The sequence below is a fragment of the Parus major genome, chromosome 5 (assembly GCF_001522545.3).
Source record: "Parus major isolate Abel chromosome 5, Parus_major1.1, whole genome shotgun sequence".
Classification (NCBI taxonomy): domain Eukaryota; kingdom Metazoa; phylum Chordata; class Aves; order Passeriformes; family Paridae; genus Parus; species Parus major.
The window spans coordinates 11,483,146-11,503,979 of NC_031774.1; the positions used below are offsets into that span (position 1 = coordinate 11,483,146).

Consider the following 20,834-nt stretch of genomic DNA (forward strand, 5'->3'; position numbering starts at 1 on the left):
CCATGCTGAATGGGGCTCTGAGCAACCTGGGATAGAGGAAGGTGTCCTTGCCCTTGGCAGGAGGATGGAACAAGATGATCTTTAAGATGATTCCACCCCAAAACATTCTATGATTCTGTGATCTCCAAGTAGGCATAGCACTGACTTGCTAAGCTGTAAAACAGAGATGGAACTTGAATGTAAGAAAAAAAAATTCAGCCTGAAGCAACTTTTTGTACCTGGGTGTTTCACAGACCTGGGCAAGAACCTGAATCTATCATCAACAGCATCACCAGCCTCACAAAATTAGCAACTAGAAGTTCAGTCCTTCAGATGACAGATAACCCTCCTGAGTTGCACCACACTTTTCAAGAAGAGCAACTATTCAGGACCTTCTTCCAGGATGCGATAGCTTCAATGTTTCCCAGTAAATGAGAAATGTGTCGCTGGAAGTTTAGGACAAACAACATTTAGAATCTCAGCTTCAGATTTTGGGAGCTCCAGGCTCTCTTCCATGTTGCATTTCTGTTTGCTTTACAAACTTGTAACAAAGAGATTGCAATGAAGTTTCTGGCTGGGCAGTGAAAGCTATATTCACAAACCAATATACTGAGCAGTTAATATATGCATTTAAATCTAAACACCTGAACTATCTTAACCTGTGTTAAGACAACTGTGTAATGAAAGGCAACCTATCTCTGTTTGCTTGATCTTTATTCATCACTTCACCACTGATTTACTATGGCCTTTCTACATAAACTTTGTCAGCTTTGAAATGAAAGGCATTTCATTTTTTCCCACTTAGCACTACAAAACACCTTCCTGCATGACTTTTAATGCTGCTTTAATAATTTTAATTGCATTTTCTTACTTGGGAGTACAATGTTCACCCATCTCTGTACAAGGCCTTTTAGGGAACTGAGCACAGCTTGAAGAGCAGCACAATTTGCTGAACCACAAATGAAGCGTGGCCACGGGGACATCCTCCTCTGCATGTCACAGGAAGGGTTATTGCTGGCAGTTGCTCCTTGCTGATTGCTCTGTTTCCAGTGAAGGTCCTCATCAATGTGTCAGCACAGTTAGTTGTTCCCCTTCTCCCATATCCCTGTGGATAAGCCAGCTGGGAAGCTCAGATCAACAGCTCCAGCAAGCCAAGAAAGGAAATCTGGGATGTTCAGCCACTCTGCTGGCAGAGAACAGGAATGGGCAGGGACAGGGACACACTGCTGGCCCCTGCCACAGGCTCTCTTTGATGAAGCCTTGGGGTCACCCTTCATCTGGTTTTCTCCAGTTCATGAGAATTCACTCCTGCCAGCCCTGACTGACTTTCAGGGGTGTCCCAGTTACAGGATTTCCAAGAAGATTTTCCAAATGCTATTTGATAAGCCTGCAGACACTCCAGCTCTCGTGACTGGAAAGGAATGCTGCAGTCTACAGTATTAGTGATGCCACAATTCAAAGGAAAGAGAAATTTTTTTCCCAGATTTGCCTTTCTCAGATTTGGGTTAAAGGGAATCCATTGCAATACAAAATAGAAATCCATATTAAAATAAAACTCACAGTGTGAGACCTCCTGAATCTGAGAAAGCCAGACAGGCAGATTTGACACACCTGTTTTATTTGCCATTTTGAAATATCTTTTCCAGCATAACTGAATGAAAGATGTGTTGCTTATGCCAAGAAATGATAGGGGGACTTGAAAATCCAGAAAAGGATTGAAAGACTTCTTTGAAGCACTTTTTTTTTTTAGAATAGGCAATTAAATATCACAAGGCAAAATACTGAAAGCCGTATTACTTCTAAATTTCAGTTTTGAAAAAATGTCCTATAACTGATATTCATTTCTCTTTCCAAACCTATCACATAAAGCAATTACAATTCCTAGGTAAGTCTACAAATAAAGTTACAAAACAGTTAATAAAATTACTGAATAAAAAAATATGCTCCGTGGTTTCCAAAGTTTTGTGTAGCAACAAACTTATTTTCTATTTCTGAACCTAAAATAAAATAACAATCATAACAGTAATAATATCATCAATGCAAATGCCTTCTGTGTTTAATAGTTTTATTTCCTTCTTATGGAAATATGGCAGTGGGCAAAAAAAAAAATAAATTTAATTTTCCTCTGTGTGACTCCTAGTCCCATCTTAAATGTATAGAAACTGAAACAATTTATCTTCAAGCACTCACAATTTTTAAATTACCACTGGCCCCAGTTCATCAACATCTAAAGAATGTGTTTAATGTTAATCATAAGTAGTTTTTCTGGCATCAGACAGTCCTGTTGGCTTCAGTTGGGCAAACTAAGGCATTATGAAAATATTTGAGTGCCCTTCTGAACTGGTACATGTGCCTGAGGACAAAGGTAGAAACATGCACCTGAATACATTGATGGTTGTGGCTTCCCCTTGTGTGTATCCTGGGCTTTAAGTCCTTTATGTTCTGGTGGAAACAATGAACTATTCCAACTCTGTATTTTCAAGCTTACTATATCTGTTCCTAAATAAAAAAAAATTAAAATATTAGCTGTTCTGAGGTCTGAAGATAGATGTCTGGACAGATTTTGGGTGCCACAAGCCAAACGACACAGCTCTCATGGGTATACTGGTGACACTGGTGCCCAAGCTGCTCTGACAAGGCAGTATGTGTAAACCCACATAAATGTCTAAACTCAGATAGCTTTAGCTTTATTTAATAAATATCGCTTCAGAAGAAGGGTGGGAGTGCTGAGTCTCTAGCTAGAAAGAACAGCATGTAAGAGAACATGAAAACACCTTAAGAAATAAAAAATTTGGTATACCTACATAAACAACTACTGATGCTGCCCTTTGAAATAGCACTAGAGAAGGCTGGTAGAATTCACTGAACTCTGTAAACTAGATGTCAATGCAAACCACTTTATGAGCATTCAATATATGCAGCTAAAAAGCACTGCCATACATTCTGGCTAAGGCTGTGGCTCCTCCAGGGGACAGTAATCATCACCAAACTGAGGCATTTGTTTCATGCTGTTCTTGAAATCACCCCAAGCCCTCCACATAAATTAGTTCATTTTTACCTTGATCCAGTGCCTTGATGGTTAAAGTCAAAAGTGAGGAAGCAGAATGGGGCATCTAACAGCCTTAATTATGGTGTTCTTGGCTCCCAGAGCCAAGATAGCATCTTTGTAATTTAGCTGGTGCAATTAATAATTTCTGATGTCAGCAGAAGTCTACTCAAACATAACCTGAAGCTGAAATGTTTGGGCTTTCCTTTCTTTATTTGATCAATCACCTGAAACTTTACTTTGATTACTGAAAAATGAAAATTTAAAAAAAAAAAATAAAATCTTAAGTGTATTATATATGAAAATTATACTACCACCCACTTAAAATCCACCCCTGCCACCACTTAAAAACTGCCATGACGCTGCCTCCCACTCTCTATGAAACCAAGCACCCCAAGGACCTTCCTCTGCCTCCCCACCTCACTCTGCTCACCCTAATGCAACATTGCGACTACACATCGCCCACGTACAGCACCAGATCAACTGCTCAAAGCTGCTTTTTCAAACAGGTTTGCAAAGCTGTTAGGCTTAGACTTGTATTTTTCCACAGTCTATCAGCACTTTTCCAATCTGCATAATCATCACCCACAGATTTGGCTCTTCTTTGTCAACTTGAACAGCATGCAAAGTCATTCTGTGATCCTCAGGACGGCCCCTCTTGCTGCAGAAATCTTCCCTCTTTGCAAAGGAGTAATTAAAATCCTTCCAAATAATGCTATTGTTGAAGTCTGAAAATACACCTTTCTCTACAGATGGGTATGGATTTTAATTTTGTTGGATCTTCACTCAAAACCAAAATTACAATGAGCTGCTGAAAAATACGTTTGTCCGAGAAAGGGCCTTGGGGCTCTACAATATTTCAAGTAGAAACATGGCAATTATCCTCTTCTATTTAAAAATTTAACTATTTATGAGTTGAAAGGTGAACAACAACAACAAGAAGTAAGATCAAGGTACAAAATTATTGAAACTTCACAGCATGTTCAAAGATTTTAAAGGAAAAATTAAATATGCTATAACATGAGACAGTAAATACTGCAGTTTCCATTCTTTTCTTCTGGGATTTCCTGCAGCAGTGAGAACTGGGCCAGAAATCCAGAAAGCACACACAGACCCTTGTACAGTTTTCTTTTCAAACTGTTCTGAAACTGAAACATAACCACTTGTAAAAGAATGGATGGAAATCTACCTCAAGAGAAGTTAATTTAATTAATGTGTTTTACACTACTATTAATCACCCACCTCCCCCATATCTCCAGTTACTATTTTCTTACATCTCACTATAGGTATTTAACATAAACCACTTCATTTCTTATGAAAAGCAGAGCCCAGGAGCAAGACTGTTACCTTGAAACACTTAGTAAAGCCAGACCAAGAAAAGTAAACCAGGAAAAATTAATACAGAGCCTTCCCAGTTGTTCTTTCTGGAGCAGAATCTAATCCTTTTAATGACATTTTTTGGTGCAGAGTTAAAGTGCTGGAAGTGTGCTGTGAGCTACTCAGACGTTTTCATGTTAGTGACTATTTGGGTTACTGCCAGCAAGCTGAACTGTAGCTCTTTGTCAAGCTCTGTTTAGAATTCATCCAAGATAAGGTTTCAGGATTTACATTTAAAATACCTATTTGCAAAGGGAATAACTCACAGAACAAAATTATTCAGTGTTGAAAAATTCGGGTAAGAAAAGATTTGGAGAAGTTAGAAAACTGCACATGTTCTTCTTATTTAATCTTCTTATATCAGTGCTAATAACTTTATAAAAATAACACTAGATTTTATTTTGTCCCTTAAAATCTAACCAGGAATTCAACCAAGCTGTTGACAAACTTCAACACAGCTGAGCACACACATACACACAGAGGACCTCTTAAAAATCCACCTGATCTCAAGGAGTTAGAACACCCTTGATTTTCATGAACTGATTTGACTTTCCACCATCGTGTTCTGCTCTGAAGCTGAAATTCCAAAGGCCGCTTCTTCACCTGTGCACTTTGCTCAGTGCCTCTTTGGCCCATGGCTGTCCTGGGGTCACCAAGCCAGCTGCCAGCACAACTGTATTCAATTGCAAAATGCCTGACTGGTAGAACCTGTTTTTTTTGCCCATTGCTCACAAACCAGGGTTCCTCTGGTACCTCCACAGCCTCAGGGAAGGGGAGAAAAGCAAGGTACTGCATGTGACACAGGTGCTGGAGGAGCTCTCAGCTACGTCTGAAAAATTTAGTGTACACTACTACAATCAGCTGCCAGCCCCTTTTTCATGCACTCACAACCTATAAACCATGTTTTCCCACCTACTATTCTGTCTGAAGACTTACTGTGTTTATAAAGCTTTTAACAGACCAGCTCTAAACTGGGTGCACAGAGCACCCCTTGGTCAACTGCATTCTCACCTCCCTGCTTTGGAAGCCATGGGAGTGATGCTCATGTCTATGATGGTCATGTCTATGTCACTACAATGACACCAGAGAAAGCCAGAAACAAAATCAGGGTCTTCATATCACAATAATGTCAGTGTTAAATCTCAGTCATCACATTAAAAAAAAATACTTTGTTTGTTCTGCCTTTGTTTCCCTGACAGTAAGAAGTGCTGAGAAAAGTCGTCTAATCAAAGTCAGAAATCCTTGTTTACATACAAAGCCTTGGATGCCTTCCAAAAAATAAATCCCTGTAAAGTATCGATGTGACAGCAATGGATTGAAGAAACCCAGAGGTCAAGCCCAGACTGCTGGGGAGGCAGCAATGGACTGCCCTAATTCCCTGCAGTCCCCCCCGGGATGAGGGGATGAGAGAATGGGGAGGAGGCCCCTGGCAAAGATCTGCGTGTAGGTCACCACTGCAATATGCCTCCAACTCCCACTCAGCAAGGTCCCAGCCCAAACACCTCCTCACTACAGACAGACAGAGAAGGCAGCCTGCTCAGGGGATAGAGTGAAAACCAGACTTGACTGTCCAGGTTTCTTACCCGGCATTACTTACCAATACTACTTTCTTACTACTTACTTCTCTCCCAAAAGCAGACATTCTGGATCACATCACCTCCTCATACAAAGACACAATTTAAGACTTAAAGAAGAGGAAAACATCCACTGGACACATTGACAGAGTTTCTGACACCCACCTCAAGCTCCTCCAGCCCAGTGGTAGCTGGTGAGAGCTCAGCAGCTCAGCAGCAGTTACTGGTACCTGGCAGCTGCTTCACCAGAGGCTCCAAAACATAATAAAAACAGGGTTAAACACCAAGGAGAAGAAAAAAAATAGATTAGCTAAATTCTTACAGGAATGATGTAACAAAAATATGAAAGGAAAGGAATGAAGGCCAGTATGGAAACAAAACTATGCAAGATGCACTTAAATTCCCTGTTGATGAGTGTGCTTTTGAAAGACTCAAGGGGCTGGACCCACCTGCCCCGTGGCCATCTGCCTCCTGATCAGGGTCACTCAGTCACCCACTGCCCCAGAACAAGTCGCCAGCTGGGACCACTGGACATCCTCACCCAGGAAGAGGTAGATAATAAACACCCCCAGAGCCAAAAGCTACAGCTGGCAGGCAGAATACGACTCCTTCGCTTCCCATCTTCTCTTAATCCATCCTAACACTGTAACTCCACCACTGACACCAGTGCAAATCTTTTAGGTCTGCAGACTGCAACCCCAAGCAAGAAACACACAGGCACAAACTGAAGACAAGACATACGTGCATGAAGACTCAGAGCAATTCCCACTCACTATTACGCTTTTCCCTACTCAGAAGACACTGCAAAGCTTCTACATAAATTGATCAAGGCCATAACCTGTGCACAGCAAATCTGATTTCACACATGAGAATTGCTCCTATTTCACAGCAGCATCAGCTGCAGCTGACCACATGGAGACAAAGATAATGCTCACGGTTCTCCCATCAGAAAAAGAGGTGGAAAACAACAGAAATTGTCTTTCTGAATGCATGACAGCCTGCTGAAATATGCCTTAAAATAAAAGATGAACTTGGCTATAAAAAAAGTGTTAATTTGATCATAGGGCACAGCACTATCCCTCAGGAAGCCAAGCCACCGAAAAACAACAGTTGTTGCCACACCAATGATTTACAGAACAAACAGACTCATAATAAAGTAAAATAATTTATTCTTTGCTGCATGGAAAATGTCAACTACTACCAACCCTGAAAGCAGCTTTTTTCCCCTAGCAGAACTGCAACATTCTAGACAGTACAAATAACTCCTGGTTCATGTGAGCCTTTAAAATTCAGCTTATTTGGAAGGAACTGCAAAAAAGAAAGGGATCTTACAACCTTACTCAGACAAATCAGGAAGCTACCAGAAGTTTGCACAGGAGTGAGAATAAGAACTGGATACTATGTACTGAAAAAGCAAGTGCAATCTGGGCTGGGATCTGGCCTGAAACAGACCCACACATGCCTTTGTTTCCCTGCAAGGTGAGCTCATTCCCACAGAGGTTCCGCCTTTGCAAAGAAAACAGACTTACAGTGCTAAAATATAACAAAGCTCCATAGTTTTCTGAGGCTAAAAGCCTGCAACACTAGTGAAAAGATAGCCGGCTAGATTGCAGCCTTTGAGTATCAATAAACCCCACAGAATCACAAAATTAAGCCAGAAAAAGCAAACACAGCAATAGCTGTCTGTTCTCACACAGGAAATTTTTTATCATGTTATTCAAATATTTGCAATCTATTGAAAATGTATTGATTTAATGCATCATACAGCGATTGAAAAGAAACAGTGCAGGGAGAAAGCTGCTCAGATTTATCCATCATCTAATGTGTCTCCACTGCTGCCAGTATTTGCAAAGCTAAACCTCCTTACTCAAAGGCGCAACACAACACATTCCCGTGCTTTCAAAAGTGCAGAAAATCTCTTACCTTGCAATATTGCCCAGCCAAAGTACTTCTCCACTTTGTTGCCCATGAAGAATTCCAGGAAAGGGGCTCAGATTTATTTTGCAGGTTGATACCTTCATTAGGCTACTGTCCAATACCCCCCCTTAAATAAACCAGCCTGTAACTTGACTATCTAGGAAGAGACTTTGAAAAAAAGTTGGAGCAAGGCTGTTTTCCAACAGAACCCTCCACATACAGCAGCTCTGAGAGACACTGGAAAGTAAAACCCAGCTAGAAGGTGATCATCAGAAACTTCCCCTGGAAAGAAATCTGATCCCTCAACAAAATTAACCTCTAAAGCGCTGAAAAAGCGAGAGGTCAAGACTTTCTGCTGGGACTAGGTCATCTGTGAAAGCTGTAACCTGATGGCAGTAACCAGGCAGACTGGTGCCTCCAGATCAGGTACTGTATCCCACCAAGTAAAAGCTCAAGTCAGCAGCCCTGTACTTGGAGGTACCAAATGGCACTGTTTGATCTCAGCTGAAAGACTACAACTTCTAAAAGCATTTTTCTCACTCTGCTTCTACAGAGGGGTTCAACTATGTGACTACTGAAGCAAGTATTGCTTTACGTGAAGGAGACATACCTGAAATGTTTTAATACAAAACATTTGGAATACTGGTAGGTTTTTTTTTTGGTTTTTTTTTTTTTTTTTTTGAGGTGGGGAGTGGTGGTATATAAAAACACTTTCAGTAGGAATGGTAAAGAAAATAGTAATTTATCCACTGGCATCTCCAGCAAAGAACTTAAGAAACTGAGACAAGATATGCAATATTAATCTGATTCTTCTTTATTTAGCACTGTAGAGTAAGGGGGACTTGTTACTTCTCCTTATTTCAAATAGAATAGAGATGGATATTTAGAAATACTTGGTTGATAAAAAATCCTGGTGGTTAACATTCAAAACTCTTATTTTAATTTAATATAAATAGTTTCTGACAGGATTCTTCCAAGATCTCTGCAGTCTGATGAACATGTGGGGGTTTTTATTGTTTTGGGGTGTTTGTTTTTGTTTGTTTGTTTGTATTTTTTTTATTTTCTTCCCCTTATATGGGAAATCACACCAGCTGAGTAGTGCCAGGATAAATTTCTGTTGCCAGCAAGATAACCAGCAAGGGATCCTGTTCTGGAAAGAAGATGGGAAGCCTTTAGGATGGAGAAAATGGAGAGAACATGACACTGTTGCCTTAGCCTCACCTCAAGATGATGGATCATCCCACCCAAAACCAAAAAGATGGTTAGGAAAGACTAGTGAGAAGTCAACTATACCATTATATATTTATCAATTCAGCTTGAATACCCTTGTCTTAAATAAAACACACCTTTTAGCACAACACTTGGTTGGTTGAAAGAGTTAAAATGCAAGAATTCAAAGGTTATAAAACAAAGACTTTGTGGGGATATTCTGCTGACAAAACCTTCAAATAAATGAGTCTTAGTCTGAGCTTGCCTTTCTACACTGGAGTCTGTATTTTCATGGCTACTGTGTAACTATGGCAACACAGAGGACGAGTAATTTAGAGCCTGGTGGATGTGACAACTTGCAATTTAGAACAATGCTAATGGCTTGGGAAAAGCATCATTTAACACAAACATTTGTGGCTCAAAATTAAAAAGGCCTGTTCACTTAATTTTAAAAGATTTTAGATTTTTTTTTTTTATCTGTATGATTACCTATATTATGTTAGTCTGATCATGAGAAAAAGGTAGAAGCATGACTTGTGCTTTTTGGTTCATCTGCACCTTTGAGTGCAGCCAAACCACCCCCTTTGTGATGTGCACATGTACAAATGCAAAGCTGCTGATGTCACTATCTTTGCTGGAGATTAGACAAAAATCACATGGCTTTTTAAAAAGAAAGCCATGTATTATCCATAAAGAAAGAGGGAAAAGATCTTCATGGACTGTTATTACTCCTTTTTTGCCTCTGGTGCATTTTAACTGCTATCCTTTATCAAAGAAGCTGCAAACTGCTTCTCATTCCTTATTTTAATTGCTGAATAGTGAGCAGAGATAACTCTCAAATATGCCAGATACAAACAAACAACCCCCCCCAAAAAAATCTAATCTGAAATTGTAATCCACAGAAAAAAAAAAAATCAGGATACTGCAAATAATCAGGATACTGCATCTGTTGAATCACCAGCTCTCCAGCTCCAAATAAAGCCAAATTAACAAGATCAAGGTACAGCACTATGCTCACACCCATCTACAGCCCCATTGTCCTTCCCTTCTTTGGCAGTCCTTCCAATGCAAAGGAGGGATTTTGCAATGTAATACCCGTAACACTAAATACAGGGGGATATTTCCTGATGAATTTTACATGTAGCAATAATCACAGTTTTATGGGTCAGGAAGTTCAGAAGATTAGTGTGTTATGGCTGCAGCATACAAAAGCATTTGTGTTGGAAGTTTCTCATAGCAAAGGGGTGAGATAAACTGTGAGCAGCTTTACATTAAGTTATTTTACGACAGTTAAAGTTGGGGAGAAGTAAAGAAACCCCAGGTATTAATTTACCAAAAGAACAGCTGCTTAGAAAAGGCTGCAAAGTGTTCTAATACAAAGTGTCATAGAACCACTGCACCTCCAATCCCTTGTTCCTTATCCCAACACCCATGTGCTATTCCCATTAACCTCAGGCACAGCTGTGATGCTGGTCAGAACTAAACTAAACCTGCTTGCAGCAAAACAAAAACTTATCAAAGAAATGCCTCATTCCATTTCATTTGCAAAGGCCTAAACCCACAATTACAAGTTTGCATTCTAGGTTAAGTCAGCTTAAATCTTGCTGCATTTCAAATGCTCCCTTGGAGAACACCAAAATACCTGAAAATTGTGGGTTTACTGCAATATGTCAAATCCTCTTTATTTTTGTTTCTCAGTAGCTGAGATCTATCATTTGATAACTAGAATGATTATAAAAGTAACACAAGCAGCATATGCTTTTGTAAAGAAATCCCACTTCAGTAGTTTTTGGAACCTTCGGGATACTGTGTGCCATGAGGCACCTGACACATCTTGCCCTGGAAGAGACTCCATTATCACTGGGTAAACCAATGTATCAAAATAACCTCAACAGCAATTTTTAAAGTTTTATTTTTCATTTCTTCCCTCCTAAAGGACATTATTTGAATTAAAAAACACCAATATTTGTAATAACAAAACATATTCTAAATAAACTCAAACATGTTTTTGAACACATTTCCCTCCTTTGAACTAGAGTACATGGAACACAAATATACCTTTTTAGAGTACTTTCATGAGTATGAGTAGAGTATCTGCATGAGAAACTAAAGGCAGGACTACAGCAGCACTGCTGCACCATTACAACTCTTACACCTGATAGTATAGGGCTAAAACTTTATGTAACTACCTATTCAAATGACCTTTACATTAAATAAAAAACCCAAAAACTAAACAAAAACACCAAAGAACTCCAGCTTACTGAACCCATGTAATTGTTAATCCTAGGAAGGTATTTCTACCGAAAACCAGAGCAACACTGGCAGCAACATAAACCCTCAGGAGGAGGTATAGCAGAAAATAAACCCTGCTGCTACCACCCTATGGGTTTTCAGTGAGGTTCCAAAGGGAGCTTGGAAGACAGGAAAAATAGGACTGGAAAATGAAGCATCATTTTTTAATTTCCCTTATTCTTCAGAGGCACTGAGTCTGCACACTGACAAGGGATATCTGCTCTGAGGCACTGAGTCTGCACACTGACAAGGGATATCTGCTCTGAAACACTCCTCACATCCTTAAATCTCAATGGGAAGAACCCTCTGTTGCCTCAGGCTTTCCTGAGAGCAGACAATCATATTATGGTGGTGGTGTGTGGATTTATTTATTTTTATAAGTGAACACATGAAGTGTAGAATACTTTGAGGTTTTGTTTAAATCACTCAAATGGTATCACACAGAAGTAAAAAGGAACCATCAGTGTGTGCTGCTGCATTGCCATGTATTGTAATGCATAGGAACTGGGCAAGATGTTAAGTAAAGGGGATTCTGTCCCCAGGAGACTGTGAATTTGACCAGAAAACTCAAATAAAATTAATAATTAATAAGGATAATATTAATAATTATTGCACAGTATGAGCTAGACTTAGCATCCTCCTCCAAGGGGCTGCTTTTAACTGAGCAACCATTAGGGAATGCCCCAGCTTCTTCCAACAAGGTGAGATGCATGCCTGATGGAGAAGAAAAGACTATTTGTGTGTGTTTGTGATGTATGACTAAAATGGTTTTGTAACATTTTAACATGTACTTCAAAGATTATCTAAAGAATGCCAGTAGCCTCCATGGAGCACTTGTGTTGACACAGTTTTGAGGCATACTTTTCACTATTCTCATTTCAAATGAATAAGCACATCAGAGTGAAAAACACAAATGGCCACTTTATAGAGAGAAAAAAAGATGGGGAACTGGAGAAAATCTAATAAAAATGAGGGATGGTGAACAGCAATTTATTTTGCATATTCTTATCTGAGAGGAATTCCAAATGAATGCTGAATCCAGGGGTTATACTTGGATGATCCAAAATGTTTCTATATTTAAACACATTATCAAATCTCAGACTCCTTGAGTGAGAAATTTCAACATATGAACTATATACACATGCTTTTGCTTCATTGATTTCTATGCTAATATTTTCAGATAACAAATAAACAAACCCAACTAAAATACAAAAGACAAATAGCCCTTTTGTAAGAACAGTGGATAAAAATGGGGAAAAAAATCTTATCTTAAAGTGCAGTTAATATGGTGAAATGCAAGAATGATGTATCATTCTCACTGTTTTAAATGCAGTTTTCTTTATCTCCTTCTCCAAATTATAAAAATCAGTCCTCCTTCCAAATAACATAATATTGACAAGAGAGATTTTAACACTCATGCCACTAAGGAAAAAAATGTAATTCTTCCACCCTAGACCGCTAAAAAGAGTAACAGGAACTGCTACAATGTTCTAAGACTTAACTGTCTCCTGCAACCATTAAGGTTCTCAGTTTGATCCCTACCAAACAGATTTATAAACATAGTGCAGCTGGCATGAATTCTTTTTCTCATGACCATGAAAAAATGCTTTGGGGTGAATCTATGACAGATGTCCATATATCATTTATAGTTAGTTTTCTGAGCTTTCTAACATCATGTCTGTGTCAACATGCAGTAGAGTGGAGAACAAAAACAGATATGAAAGAAGCTATACAATCATCATGTAGAAGCAGTGATATAGAGAATAGCTCAGAAAGAGAGAAAATTTTAATTACAGGTTCTTGTTTGGTCAGCAGGTACAGGGCTCTGTGTCAGAGAATGCATTCAGGCCCAGGAAGGATATGCCAAGTGTGATACCTACAGAATTAGATATTTCTGGCTGAACAAACAGCTCTCCAAGTGGTTGCAGTATGGTTTTGAGAAGCCCTATAAAATTGATTTAACCTTCCTACCCGCACTCCCAATAAAACATTAAAATCATTGCTATTAAATCAACAGCAGTCATTAACCATGTCAGGGCATCCACTGTAAAACCACTGCTGTCATCTCTATGGATCTCGTTCAGTTATGATCAATAGTTTACCCATCTTAATTGTTTCAGCCTTCCCCTAATTAGAGATATCTCTGAATTTACAGTTATTCATTGTTGCTGTGGATGCTGTAAAGCTTGCACATCCCACTAGAAAAGTAAACTCATTTATTCTAATGAAAATACCACTACTAAATCATTGTAGTGTTTTCAAATCCTCTGCATCACCTGATCCATAAACATTCAAACCATATAAACACTTCAACTGCACTGTCTGCAAAGAACAAAGACACAAACTCTCAATTTCAACAAAAAATTTTTTTTGATTTATTTTTGACAGTCCATTTTTGTTTTTTCTTATAAAACAAAGGGATCTACTCCACCCATACAACACTAGGATATTCCAAAGACTGTATCTGAGCCAAAAGACATCTGTCCTTCTCAGGTTACCTTGCAAAGTATTTCCACTTTCTTGGATGTACTTTTTCATGTGAATTGTTTTTTTCTTAATTTTTTTGTTTCTGTCCATCAAATAGACTAACTTGCTATTTCCACATTCACAACAGACTCTTAATGCAATACAGAATTTCGGACATTTCCCCACCCTGCCACTGTTAACTATACGTGGTTATGTAAACAAAAGGTTTTTTAAATTTACAATCTTCCTAACACAAAATGAACTGAATCAATCCACTTAACCTACAAGACAGCAGCTCTAACCAGTGCGTATTTTTAAACAAAAGTTTCTCCTAGCTCTTGGGTATTGTTTAAAATGGTGACAACTCTTATGGACTCATTGCTCTAGAAACAAAATATAAATTCTTAACTAAGCAGCAAAAAAGCCCAAGTGTGAACGATAAAGCACTAAATTTAAACTAATATTTAAAAATTGCAGCCAATTAGAGGTGTGTCCTCCATGAAACTCCTTATCTCATGAACACCTGTGGTAATCACAAGTCACCCAGGTGAACTTCTGACCTCAGCTAAACCCTAATAAAATCGTAGCTGCAAATCACCTGAGAATGGTCCTTCAGATTAGCTGCTTTTCAGAGAGCTACCTCAGCTTGACTGACACTTGACTGGAGAAAAATTCAACAGACTTGCTTTCAGCAAAAGGTCAGCTTTTTAACTACTCCACCAGTTCCATTACTCAAAAATTACTTACATATAGAAAAAACACTCTTCTTGCAAACATAACAATGAAACCACTTGCTCTTACTTGACCAGAAAATACACACATTTAGACGGCAGCAGGATGTGGGAAAACTGATGGTAATAACAACTGACTATTGACATGGTGAGCTGTATTGCATGTAACAGTTTTCTTCTTTTGAAACTGAACTACTAATTCCAAACGCCTGTGCCTTGTAGGGCCCGGATTATCTCATGCCTCACATCGTTATCTGATACCTGCAAAATTAACCTAACAATGACTTTTAATATTATATTCTTATAGTTTCCTAACAGGTAAATATTTCTATCATATACCTTATGAACTATGTTAAATATTTAGTTTGTAATGCCATAAAACCATATAAGCATTTTTTCCTCAGTTACTCAGGGAGTAACTACCCACATTTTCCCACCTCTCCGAAGAGCCAGGTCCCACCTGTTTGCCCCGTCCTCAGAATAAAACCACTAAATCCTGTGCTCTAGTAAAAGGTACAGCAATGTTCACAAGTATGCACCTAGTAATTAGCCAACAAGGGGGCAATTACTATCATGCCTCATGGCATTATCATTCAACCTTTTGTTTCATTTTATTTTCTTTATAATCGGGTGCGAGGACAGGTGTTGTCAGAGTTAGAAGTGACACTAATCCTGGGCCTCTTCCGAAATTGCGCCTGGTATTCCTGATTATCTCAGGGCTGTCTGGCTCTTTGTTCTATCAGCTAGCTAGCTATTTGCACGTGAAAACTCTGCAATATTCATTTCCATGCTGCATCATTTTACACATGAAAATACCGAAGATAAGACCTAAAGTGTGCATTACTAGTTACGTGAACAGCATAATTTACATGCATATGATCTGTATTCAAATCATGTAATTGGAAATGGTGCCTATTAGCATAACAAGCGATTATTATTTATTGAGATGCAACTCGAGCAGGCATCCTGCTGGGGGTCTGACATCCTCCATCCAAACGGCACCATTTTTTCTTTCTTCGTTTACACATTCTTCTCTCTTGCTGATTACCAGCACAGAAAACAGGGAGACTCCCTTCTGTGCCTTTCTTTAAGGGTGGAAGTCTTGTGTATTTAATTGCCCTCGAGCAACTGATGCAGTTCAAAGCTCTGTGGAGCCTCTCCCCGGAGCCGCACCCCCCTCCCGCCCCAGCGGCCGAACCGCAGCCTACCCAAACCATCCCTTCACCCACATTATCTCTCTAATTCCTAACTGATAACAAGTTTAAAGAGCAGCTAGGTTTCTTTCTCTATCCCTTTTTTTTTTAAATAATAAAGTGTGAGAAAACAAAAGCTCAAATGCGCAAGTCATAAACCTTTCCCAGTATCACGCCTACCCCTCCTATTCTACCTCCGAAGAATTTAACCTTTTACTCGTTCCAGCTATGAAATGCAACAAAAAACCACAATTTTACTACTTTTCAGCAGGTGAGCAAGGCTTGCTTGCAAGATCCGTTCATCAGCTATGCCTGCTGAGAGCCCTCGATCACTGCTACCGGCACTGCTTCCCTCCTGCACTCCCTACTCCGCGGAGGTCCCAAGGTCCCAGCATCTCTGCAGGACCCCTTAACCTTTCCTAGCATTTCTATGAGAACAAAAACTTGCGAAACTGTTCCCGCCCAATAATCCCTTCCCCAGCCTTACTGGGTTTCACGGTGCATGTTTCTTCCCTCAGAGGCTACACCCACTGCTTCAGAGATGGCTGTGTTACAGTAATGAAGTAATTAGTAGGGGGAATGTGTTCATTTTCACTTTGCCAAAACTGAGCTGTTTCGCCTGAAATTTTCCAAGCTGCGTGCCAACCTAAGGATGGACTTTGGTCTTGGTTAAAACAGAACAACATTTCCCGAGAATCATTAGAAAATAAGACAGGATTTTTCTATTGAGTTCTCAGTTTCTCTGAGAAACCTTGTCCTGTAATACAAAATATTTATTTGGTTCTGGAGAGCCTTGGAGAACAGAGAAGGTAAGAAGGGAAGCAAATAATATATGTGAAGAATAACTGGAAAAAAGAAAAGGAAAGTGAAACCAAATTTAGATGGAGTCTGGAGCTGAATGTTGAGCCTGCTGGAGGTGGTGGATCGATCACTGCTCTACAATGATAAATGGCTGTGACTCAGGGAACCAGCACAGAATCATACAACACTTTGGGTTCTTGGGGACCTTAAAGATCATCTCATTCCTATCCCACTGCCATGCGCAGGGCCACCTTCCAGTAAACCAGATTGCTTAGGGCTCTATCCAGCCTGGCCTTGAACACTTCCAGGGATGAAAGCATTCACAGCATTCAGCATTCACAGCCTGTGCCAGGGCCTCACCATCCTCACAGCAAATAATTTCTACCTAATATCCCTTCTAAACCCACCCTGTCAGTGTGAAGTCATTCCCCCTTACCCTGTCACTCCAGGCCCTTGTTCAATGTAGTCTCTCTTGTAGCCCCTCTTGGCACTGAAGAGACTCAGTTCCCCCTGGAGCCTTCTCTTCTCCAGGCTGAACAACCACAACTCTATCAGTCTGTCTTCATCAGAGACACCATTACACCACAGTGGTGGCACAAAAGCAGCTGAGAAAGTGACAAGAAATGTCCAGAAGTGACTGGAACCCTGTCAGAGATTTATTTTGCTTAGAAGAGGCTTTAAGGCACTGTCACTCTGCCTCCAGTCTGGCAAGCTTTTAGCTTAAACTCTCCAACTGCCAGCTCTGCTACTGCAGAGCAAACATCCCTGCTTTAGAGAAATTTGGAAATTTTTTATTAAATATCCTGCTGGTTTATGAAAAAATGTGGCTTATCAACACTAAGACAACTCCTTTGGATCCCTTGTTAATTTTCATAGTTAAATCAGCTGGGAGAGATGTGGGAGTTCAAGGACTTCAACCTGAATTCTTTCCATCTCACTTCCTGTCCTGATAGCTCCACAATAGTCAAGAGTCCAATCAACACCTTTCAGTATCTTATGTTGATATTATCTCCAGCAAATAATTTGGCAGGAGACACAGGCAGAAATATTCTTACAGAAACAACCCTAACACAGGAAACCAAAACAGAGATCCTTGCTCCACTCAGGCATGGCAGTGACCTCAACTAAACTTTGTACATTATGGCCTTAATCACTGCATCACTACTCCATAAGGAAAAAAAGAAGAACAAAACCCAAAGCCTTATTTTCTGTTTTATCCATGTGCAATAATGAAATAATTCTAAACCAACCTCTGGCTTCTCTGTCATATTTCAACACTGGCAGAGTGTGGCCATCTAGTTAAGGCTGAGCTGTGAAATGGTGTCTTGCTATCAGAGACAAACTAGAAGTTAAACACAGCTCTGTTTCAGTGAATTCCTCTAGAACTAAGGAGTGGTCATTGGATATATTTGTTTAGAGACTTCAATGAACTGAACCACACAAGGGAAGATAGGATGAAAGGATAAAAAACAGATTAATAGTTAGATTAATGCACAAACTCATACTTAGCATTTTAACAGGCACACCTGACAAATTGAAGAAAGTCCTTGCCTTCAAGATTAATGAAGAAATAAACAAAGATTCATCTGGAAAACCCCTTCTTGGTTAATCCAACCACTTTTCCTCTAATATGTCATTGTGCTTTGGTTCAAATACAGTTTTAAAGACACCAAGAACAGAGTTCTCAGAGATTAATTTATAAGATAGTAAGTCCACAGAGCTATTTCTTCTAATCACCCTGTTTTTCTTGTCTGCCTTGAATCCATTCTACTAAAGTTATAGCTACAGTTCACTACTATTCCTGAAAATGTCCAAACAAAGTTTCATTCTCCTCCCATGATCTCACCCAGACTTGCTTAGCCAAGTCATAAGTTACCTTTGGTTCTCATTTTTTAATTTCTAAAATAATCCCTTGTTCCTAAATGATTTGATAACATACACATTGCCATAACAAATTCAACCACATCACCACATATTGCAACCCTGTCATTTTAAGGGTATTAAAATCTAGAGGTGAAATCAGAGCCTGATGTCAATAAATAAGAGAAGAATGTACCCAAAGTGGGGAGTGACTTTAAGATTCAAACACATTTTGTAGGCAAAGTTGAGCTGCAGTAATTTGCTGAGGGTACAGGCAGATGTGATGAAAGCCCATCTGGCAGCACAAGGCATTGTTTGGAAAGAGATGGATGGCTGCAAGGGAAAGCAAACTGGTGGCATAGAGGGAACGATGCAGGAAGGGTAAAATAACTCAAAGAAAGGAATGACCAGAATTGTGGTGGTGGAGAGAGGGGAACATATGGTATGACTCACAGAAAAAATTATTATTTTATCAGTCACATGTTTAGCTCATTACAGCTGATGTGAAGTCAGCCCATACAAACATGGTGTGAGAATGGGAATGTCACTAAAATCGAGAACCTGTCAGAAGTTACTGCAGAAAGGGGCCAAAACTCTAAGTCACAGTGTAGAAGACAACTCCGATTCTGCTCTCTGGGGGTTGGTGTTGGAGGTCAAACCACCAGCACACTTAGATCAAAAGGAGTAACAAGCAACTTCTTGTTGCCATATGGCATTTTGGCTTTTAACCTTTATTAACAAAGAAATCACTCAATGGTTATAGTTAGAAGCCAACAAAGAATTTCAACAGAAATAAGAGCACAAAACTCACAGCCTGATTTCAGCTTGAAATCACGGTCTTTTGATTTCAGAAAATTTCTGTCTTTCCTTTGCATGCACATTTAAGACCTTAGAAGTGTGTAAATGCAGATTTCTTTTCCACCACCTGTTCCCTCTCACGAGTCCTTTGCTTCAGAAATGCTCTCAAAGCATAAATGAATAAAGTCTCTCCCTAGGAGTAGACAGAGGATACACACAGTCCCAAAACACAGGTTAAGTGGAATATAAAGCTTTCCTGGGTGAATGTAACCTCTGTGCACTTGACCTGGCACAGTATACTAATTTCTTTCCCATAGGCTCATGTTGATGATTCTTCCTTCTCCTTTCCTTCCTCATCTTTTTCCATAGAGATACACAGTTGCCTATAAATACATCTCCAGCCATTCCCAGATAATACTCTGTTCATCACTTCTGCATTCAAAACAGTTCCAGTTCTGTAAATGCAGTATTATGTTTCAGTCATCCCTGAAAACAAAAATTTAGTCTTTGCCTAAAAATGCAAATGAAACACGAAATTATGCATGTGCATATCAGATGGTATCAAATAACATGAATGGTTTCAAAGAAATGTTTAAGGCATTAAGTCATGTTACAAAGAGAATTTCTAGCTGCAAGTTTCATAACAAGAATAAATCAACCTTGACAATGAACATGAAAGAGGGAATGAAACCTTTTTGAACACTCAAGGTGGTTTGCTCATTTCCCCCAAACCAAAATGAATGAATTAGTTGATATATATGAAAATTAACTTAAACTACCAACATAATCAGAAAATATAAACTTTAAAGTTAAAATTAGATTTAAAAGATTTAAATATTACTTGGGGCTGATGAGAGCACATGGTAACTCCACAGTAGCTGCTGAGCTGAGCCTTTGTAAGTTAAGGAACAACAGAAAAATAACATATAGTTAAAAAGAGCTGAGCTCAGCCCTTGGACTTTGCTCAGGCACTAATCAGACTTCCAATGTTTAGCATTTATCCCCTGGCTACTTATTGACCATCTATACCTGGACACACATAAACAGCCTCTAGCAAAGGAATGGTTACTGAGGCTCCCTGTGCTAACCCTGCACGCAGGTTTCGCATGTTCCAATGCCACTTACGTCCAATTAATTAGCCTCAAATTGCAGCAATCACTTTTAATCAAATTAGATGTTTTATTTATAGTGAGAATATATAAAAAAAAAACTTTGACTAATAAAAACAAATTATACACGTTCTCATAATACTGCTGAAGTGACACAATACCACTCTCCGAGTGTTTCCACTGTGGAGCATGCAATTATTTATCCTGGCCAAATGTATATTTAACTGCATATACTTAAGCAACATAAGATCATGTGGAAGCCTTAATGCCTGTTTATACAAAGTGTTTTTAAGTCCCATGGAGCTGGGTAACACTGAGCAGTTTAAGCCTCAGGATGTTGGAGCTCAATGCAGAAAGAGCAGCTACCGCTTGTTCTGTGGAATCTCAATGTCACTTGTTAGCTGTCATAAAAGGGTCACAAGGTCACCTTATCACACTACTGAAAAATCCCTATATCGTGAGGAAGCTGAGGAATGGGGAGG

The 20,834-nt window shown here is 39.3% G+C and overlaps 1 protein-coding gene across 4 annotated transcripts in view; it reads right to left on the reverse strand.

Moving 5' to 3' along the window:
• Nucleotides 1–20,834, reverse strand: part of NAV2 (neuron navigator 2) — a 208,309-nt gene that overhangs the window by 50,671 nt on the left and 136,804 nt on the right. Inside the window, exon 1 of one of the 4 annotated variants that reach the window (XM_033514913.1) lies at nucleotides 7,900–8,379. The exons of the other annotated variants lie outside the window; for them this stretch is intronic. Coding sequence (XP_033370804.1) covers nucleotides 7,900–7,997 — 98 coding nt within the window. The 5' untranslated portion in view covers nucleotides 7,998–8,379. Of the gene's footprint in view, nucleotides 1–7,899; nucleotides 8,380–20,834 lie in introns of those variants that run through there. 4 annotated transcript variants of the gene reach the window in all.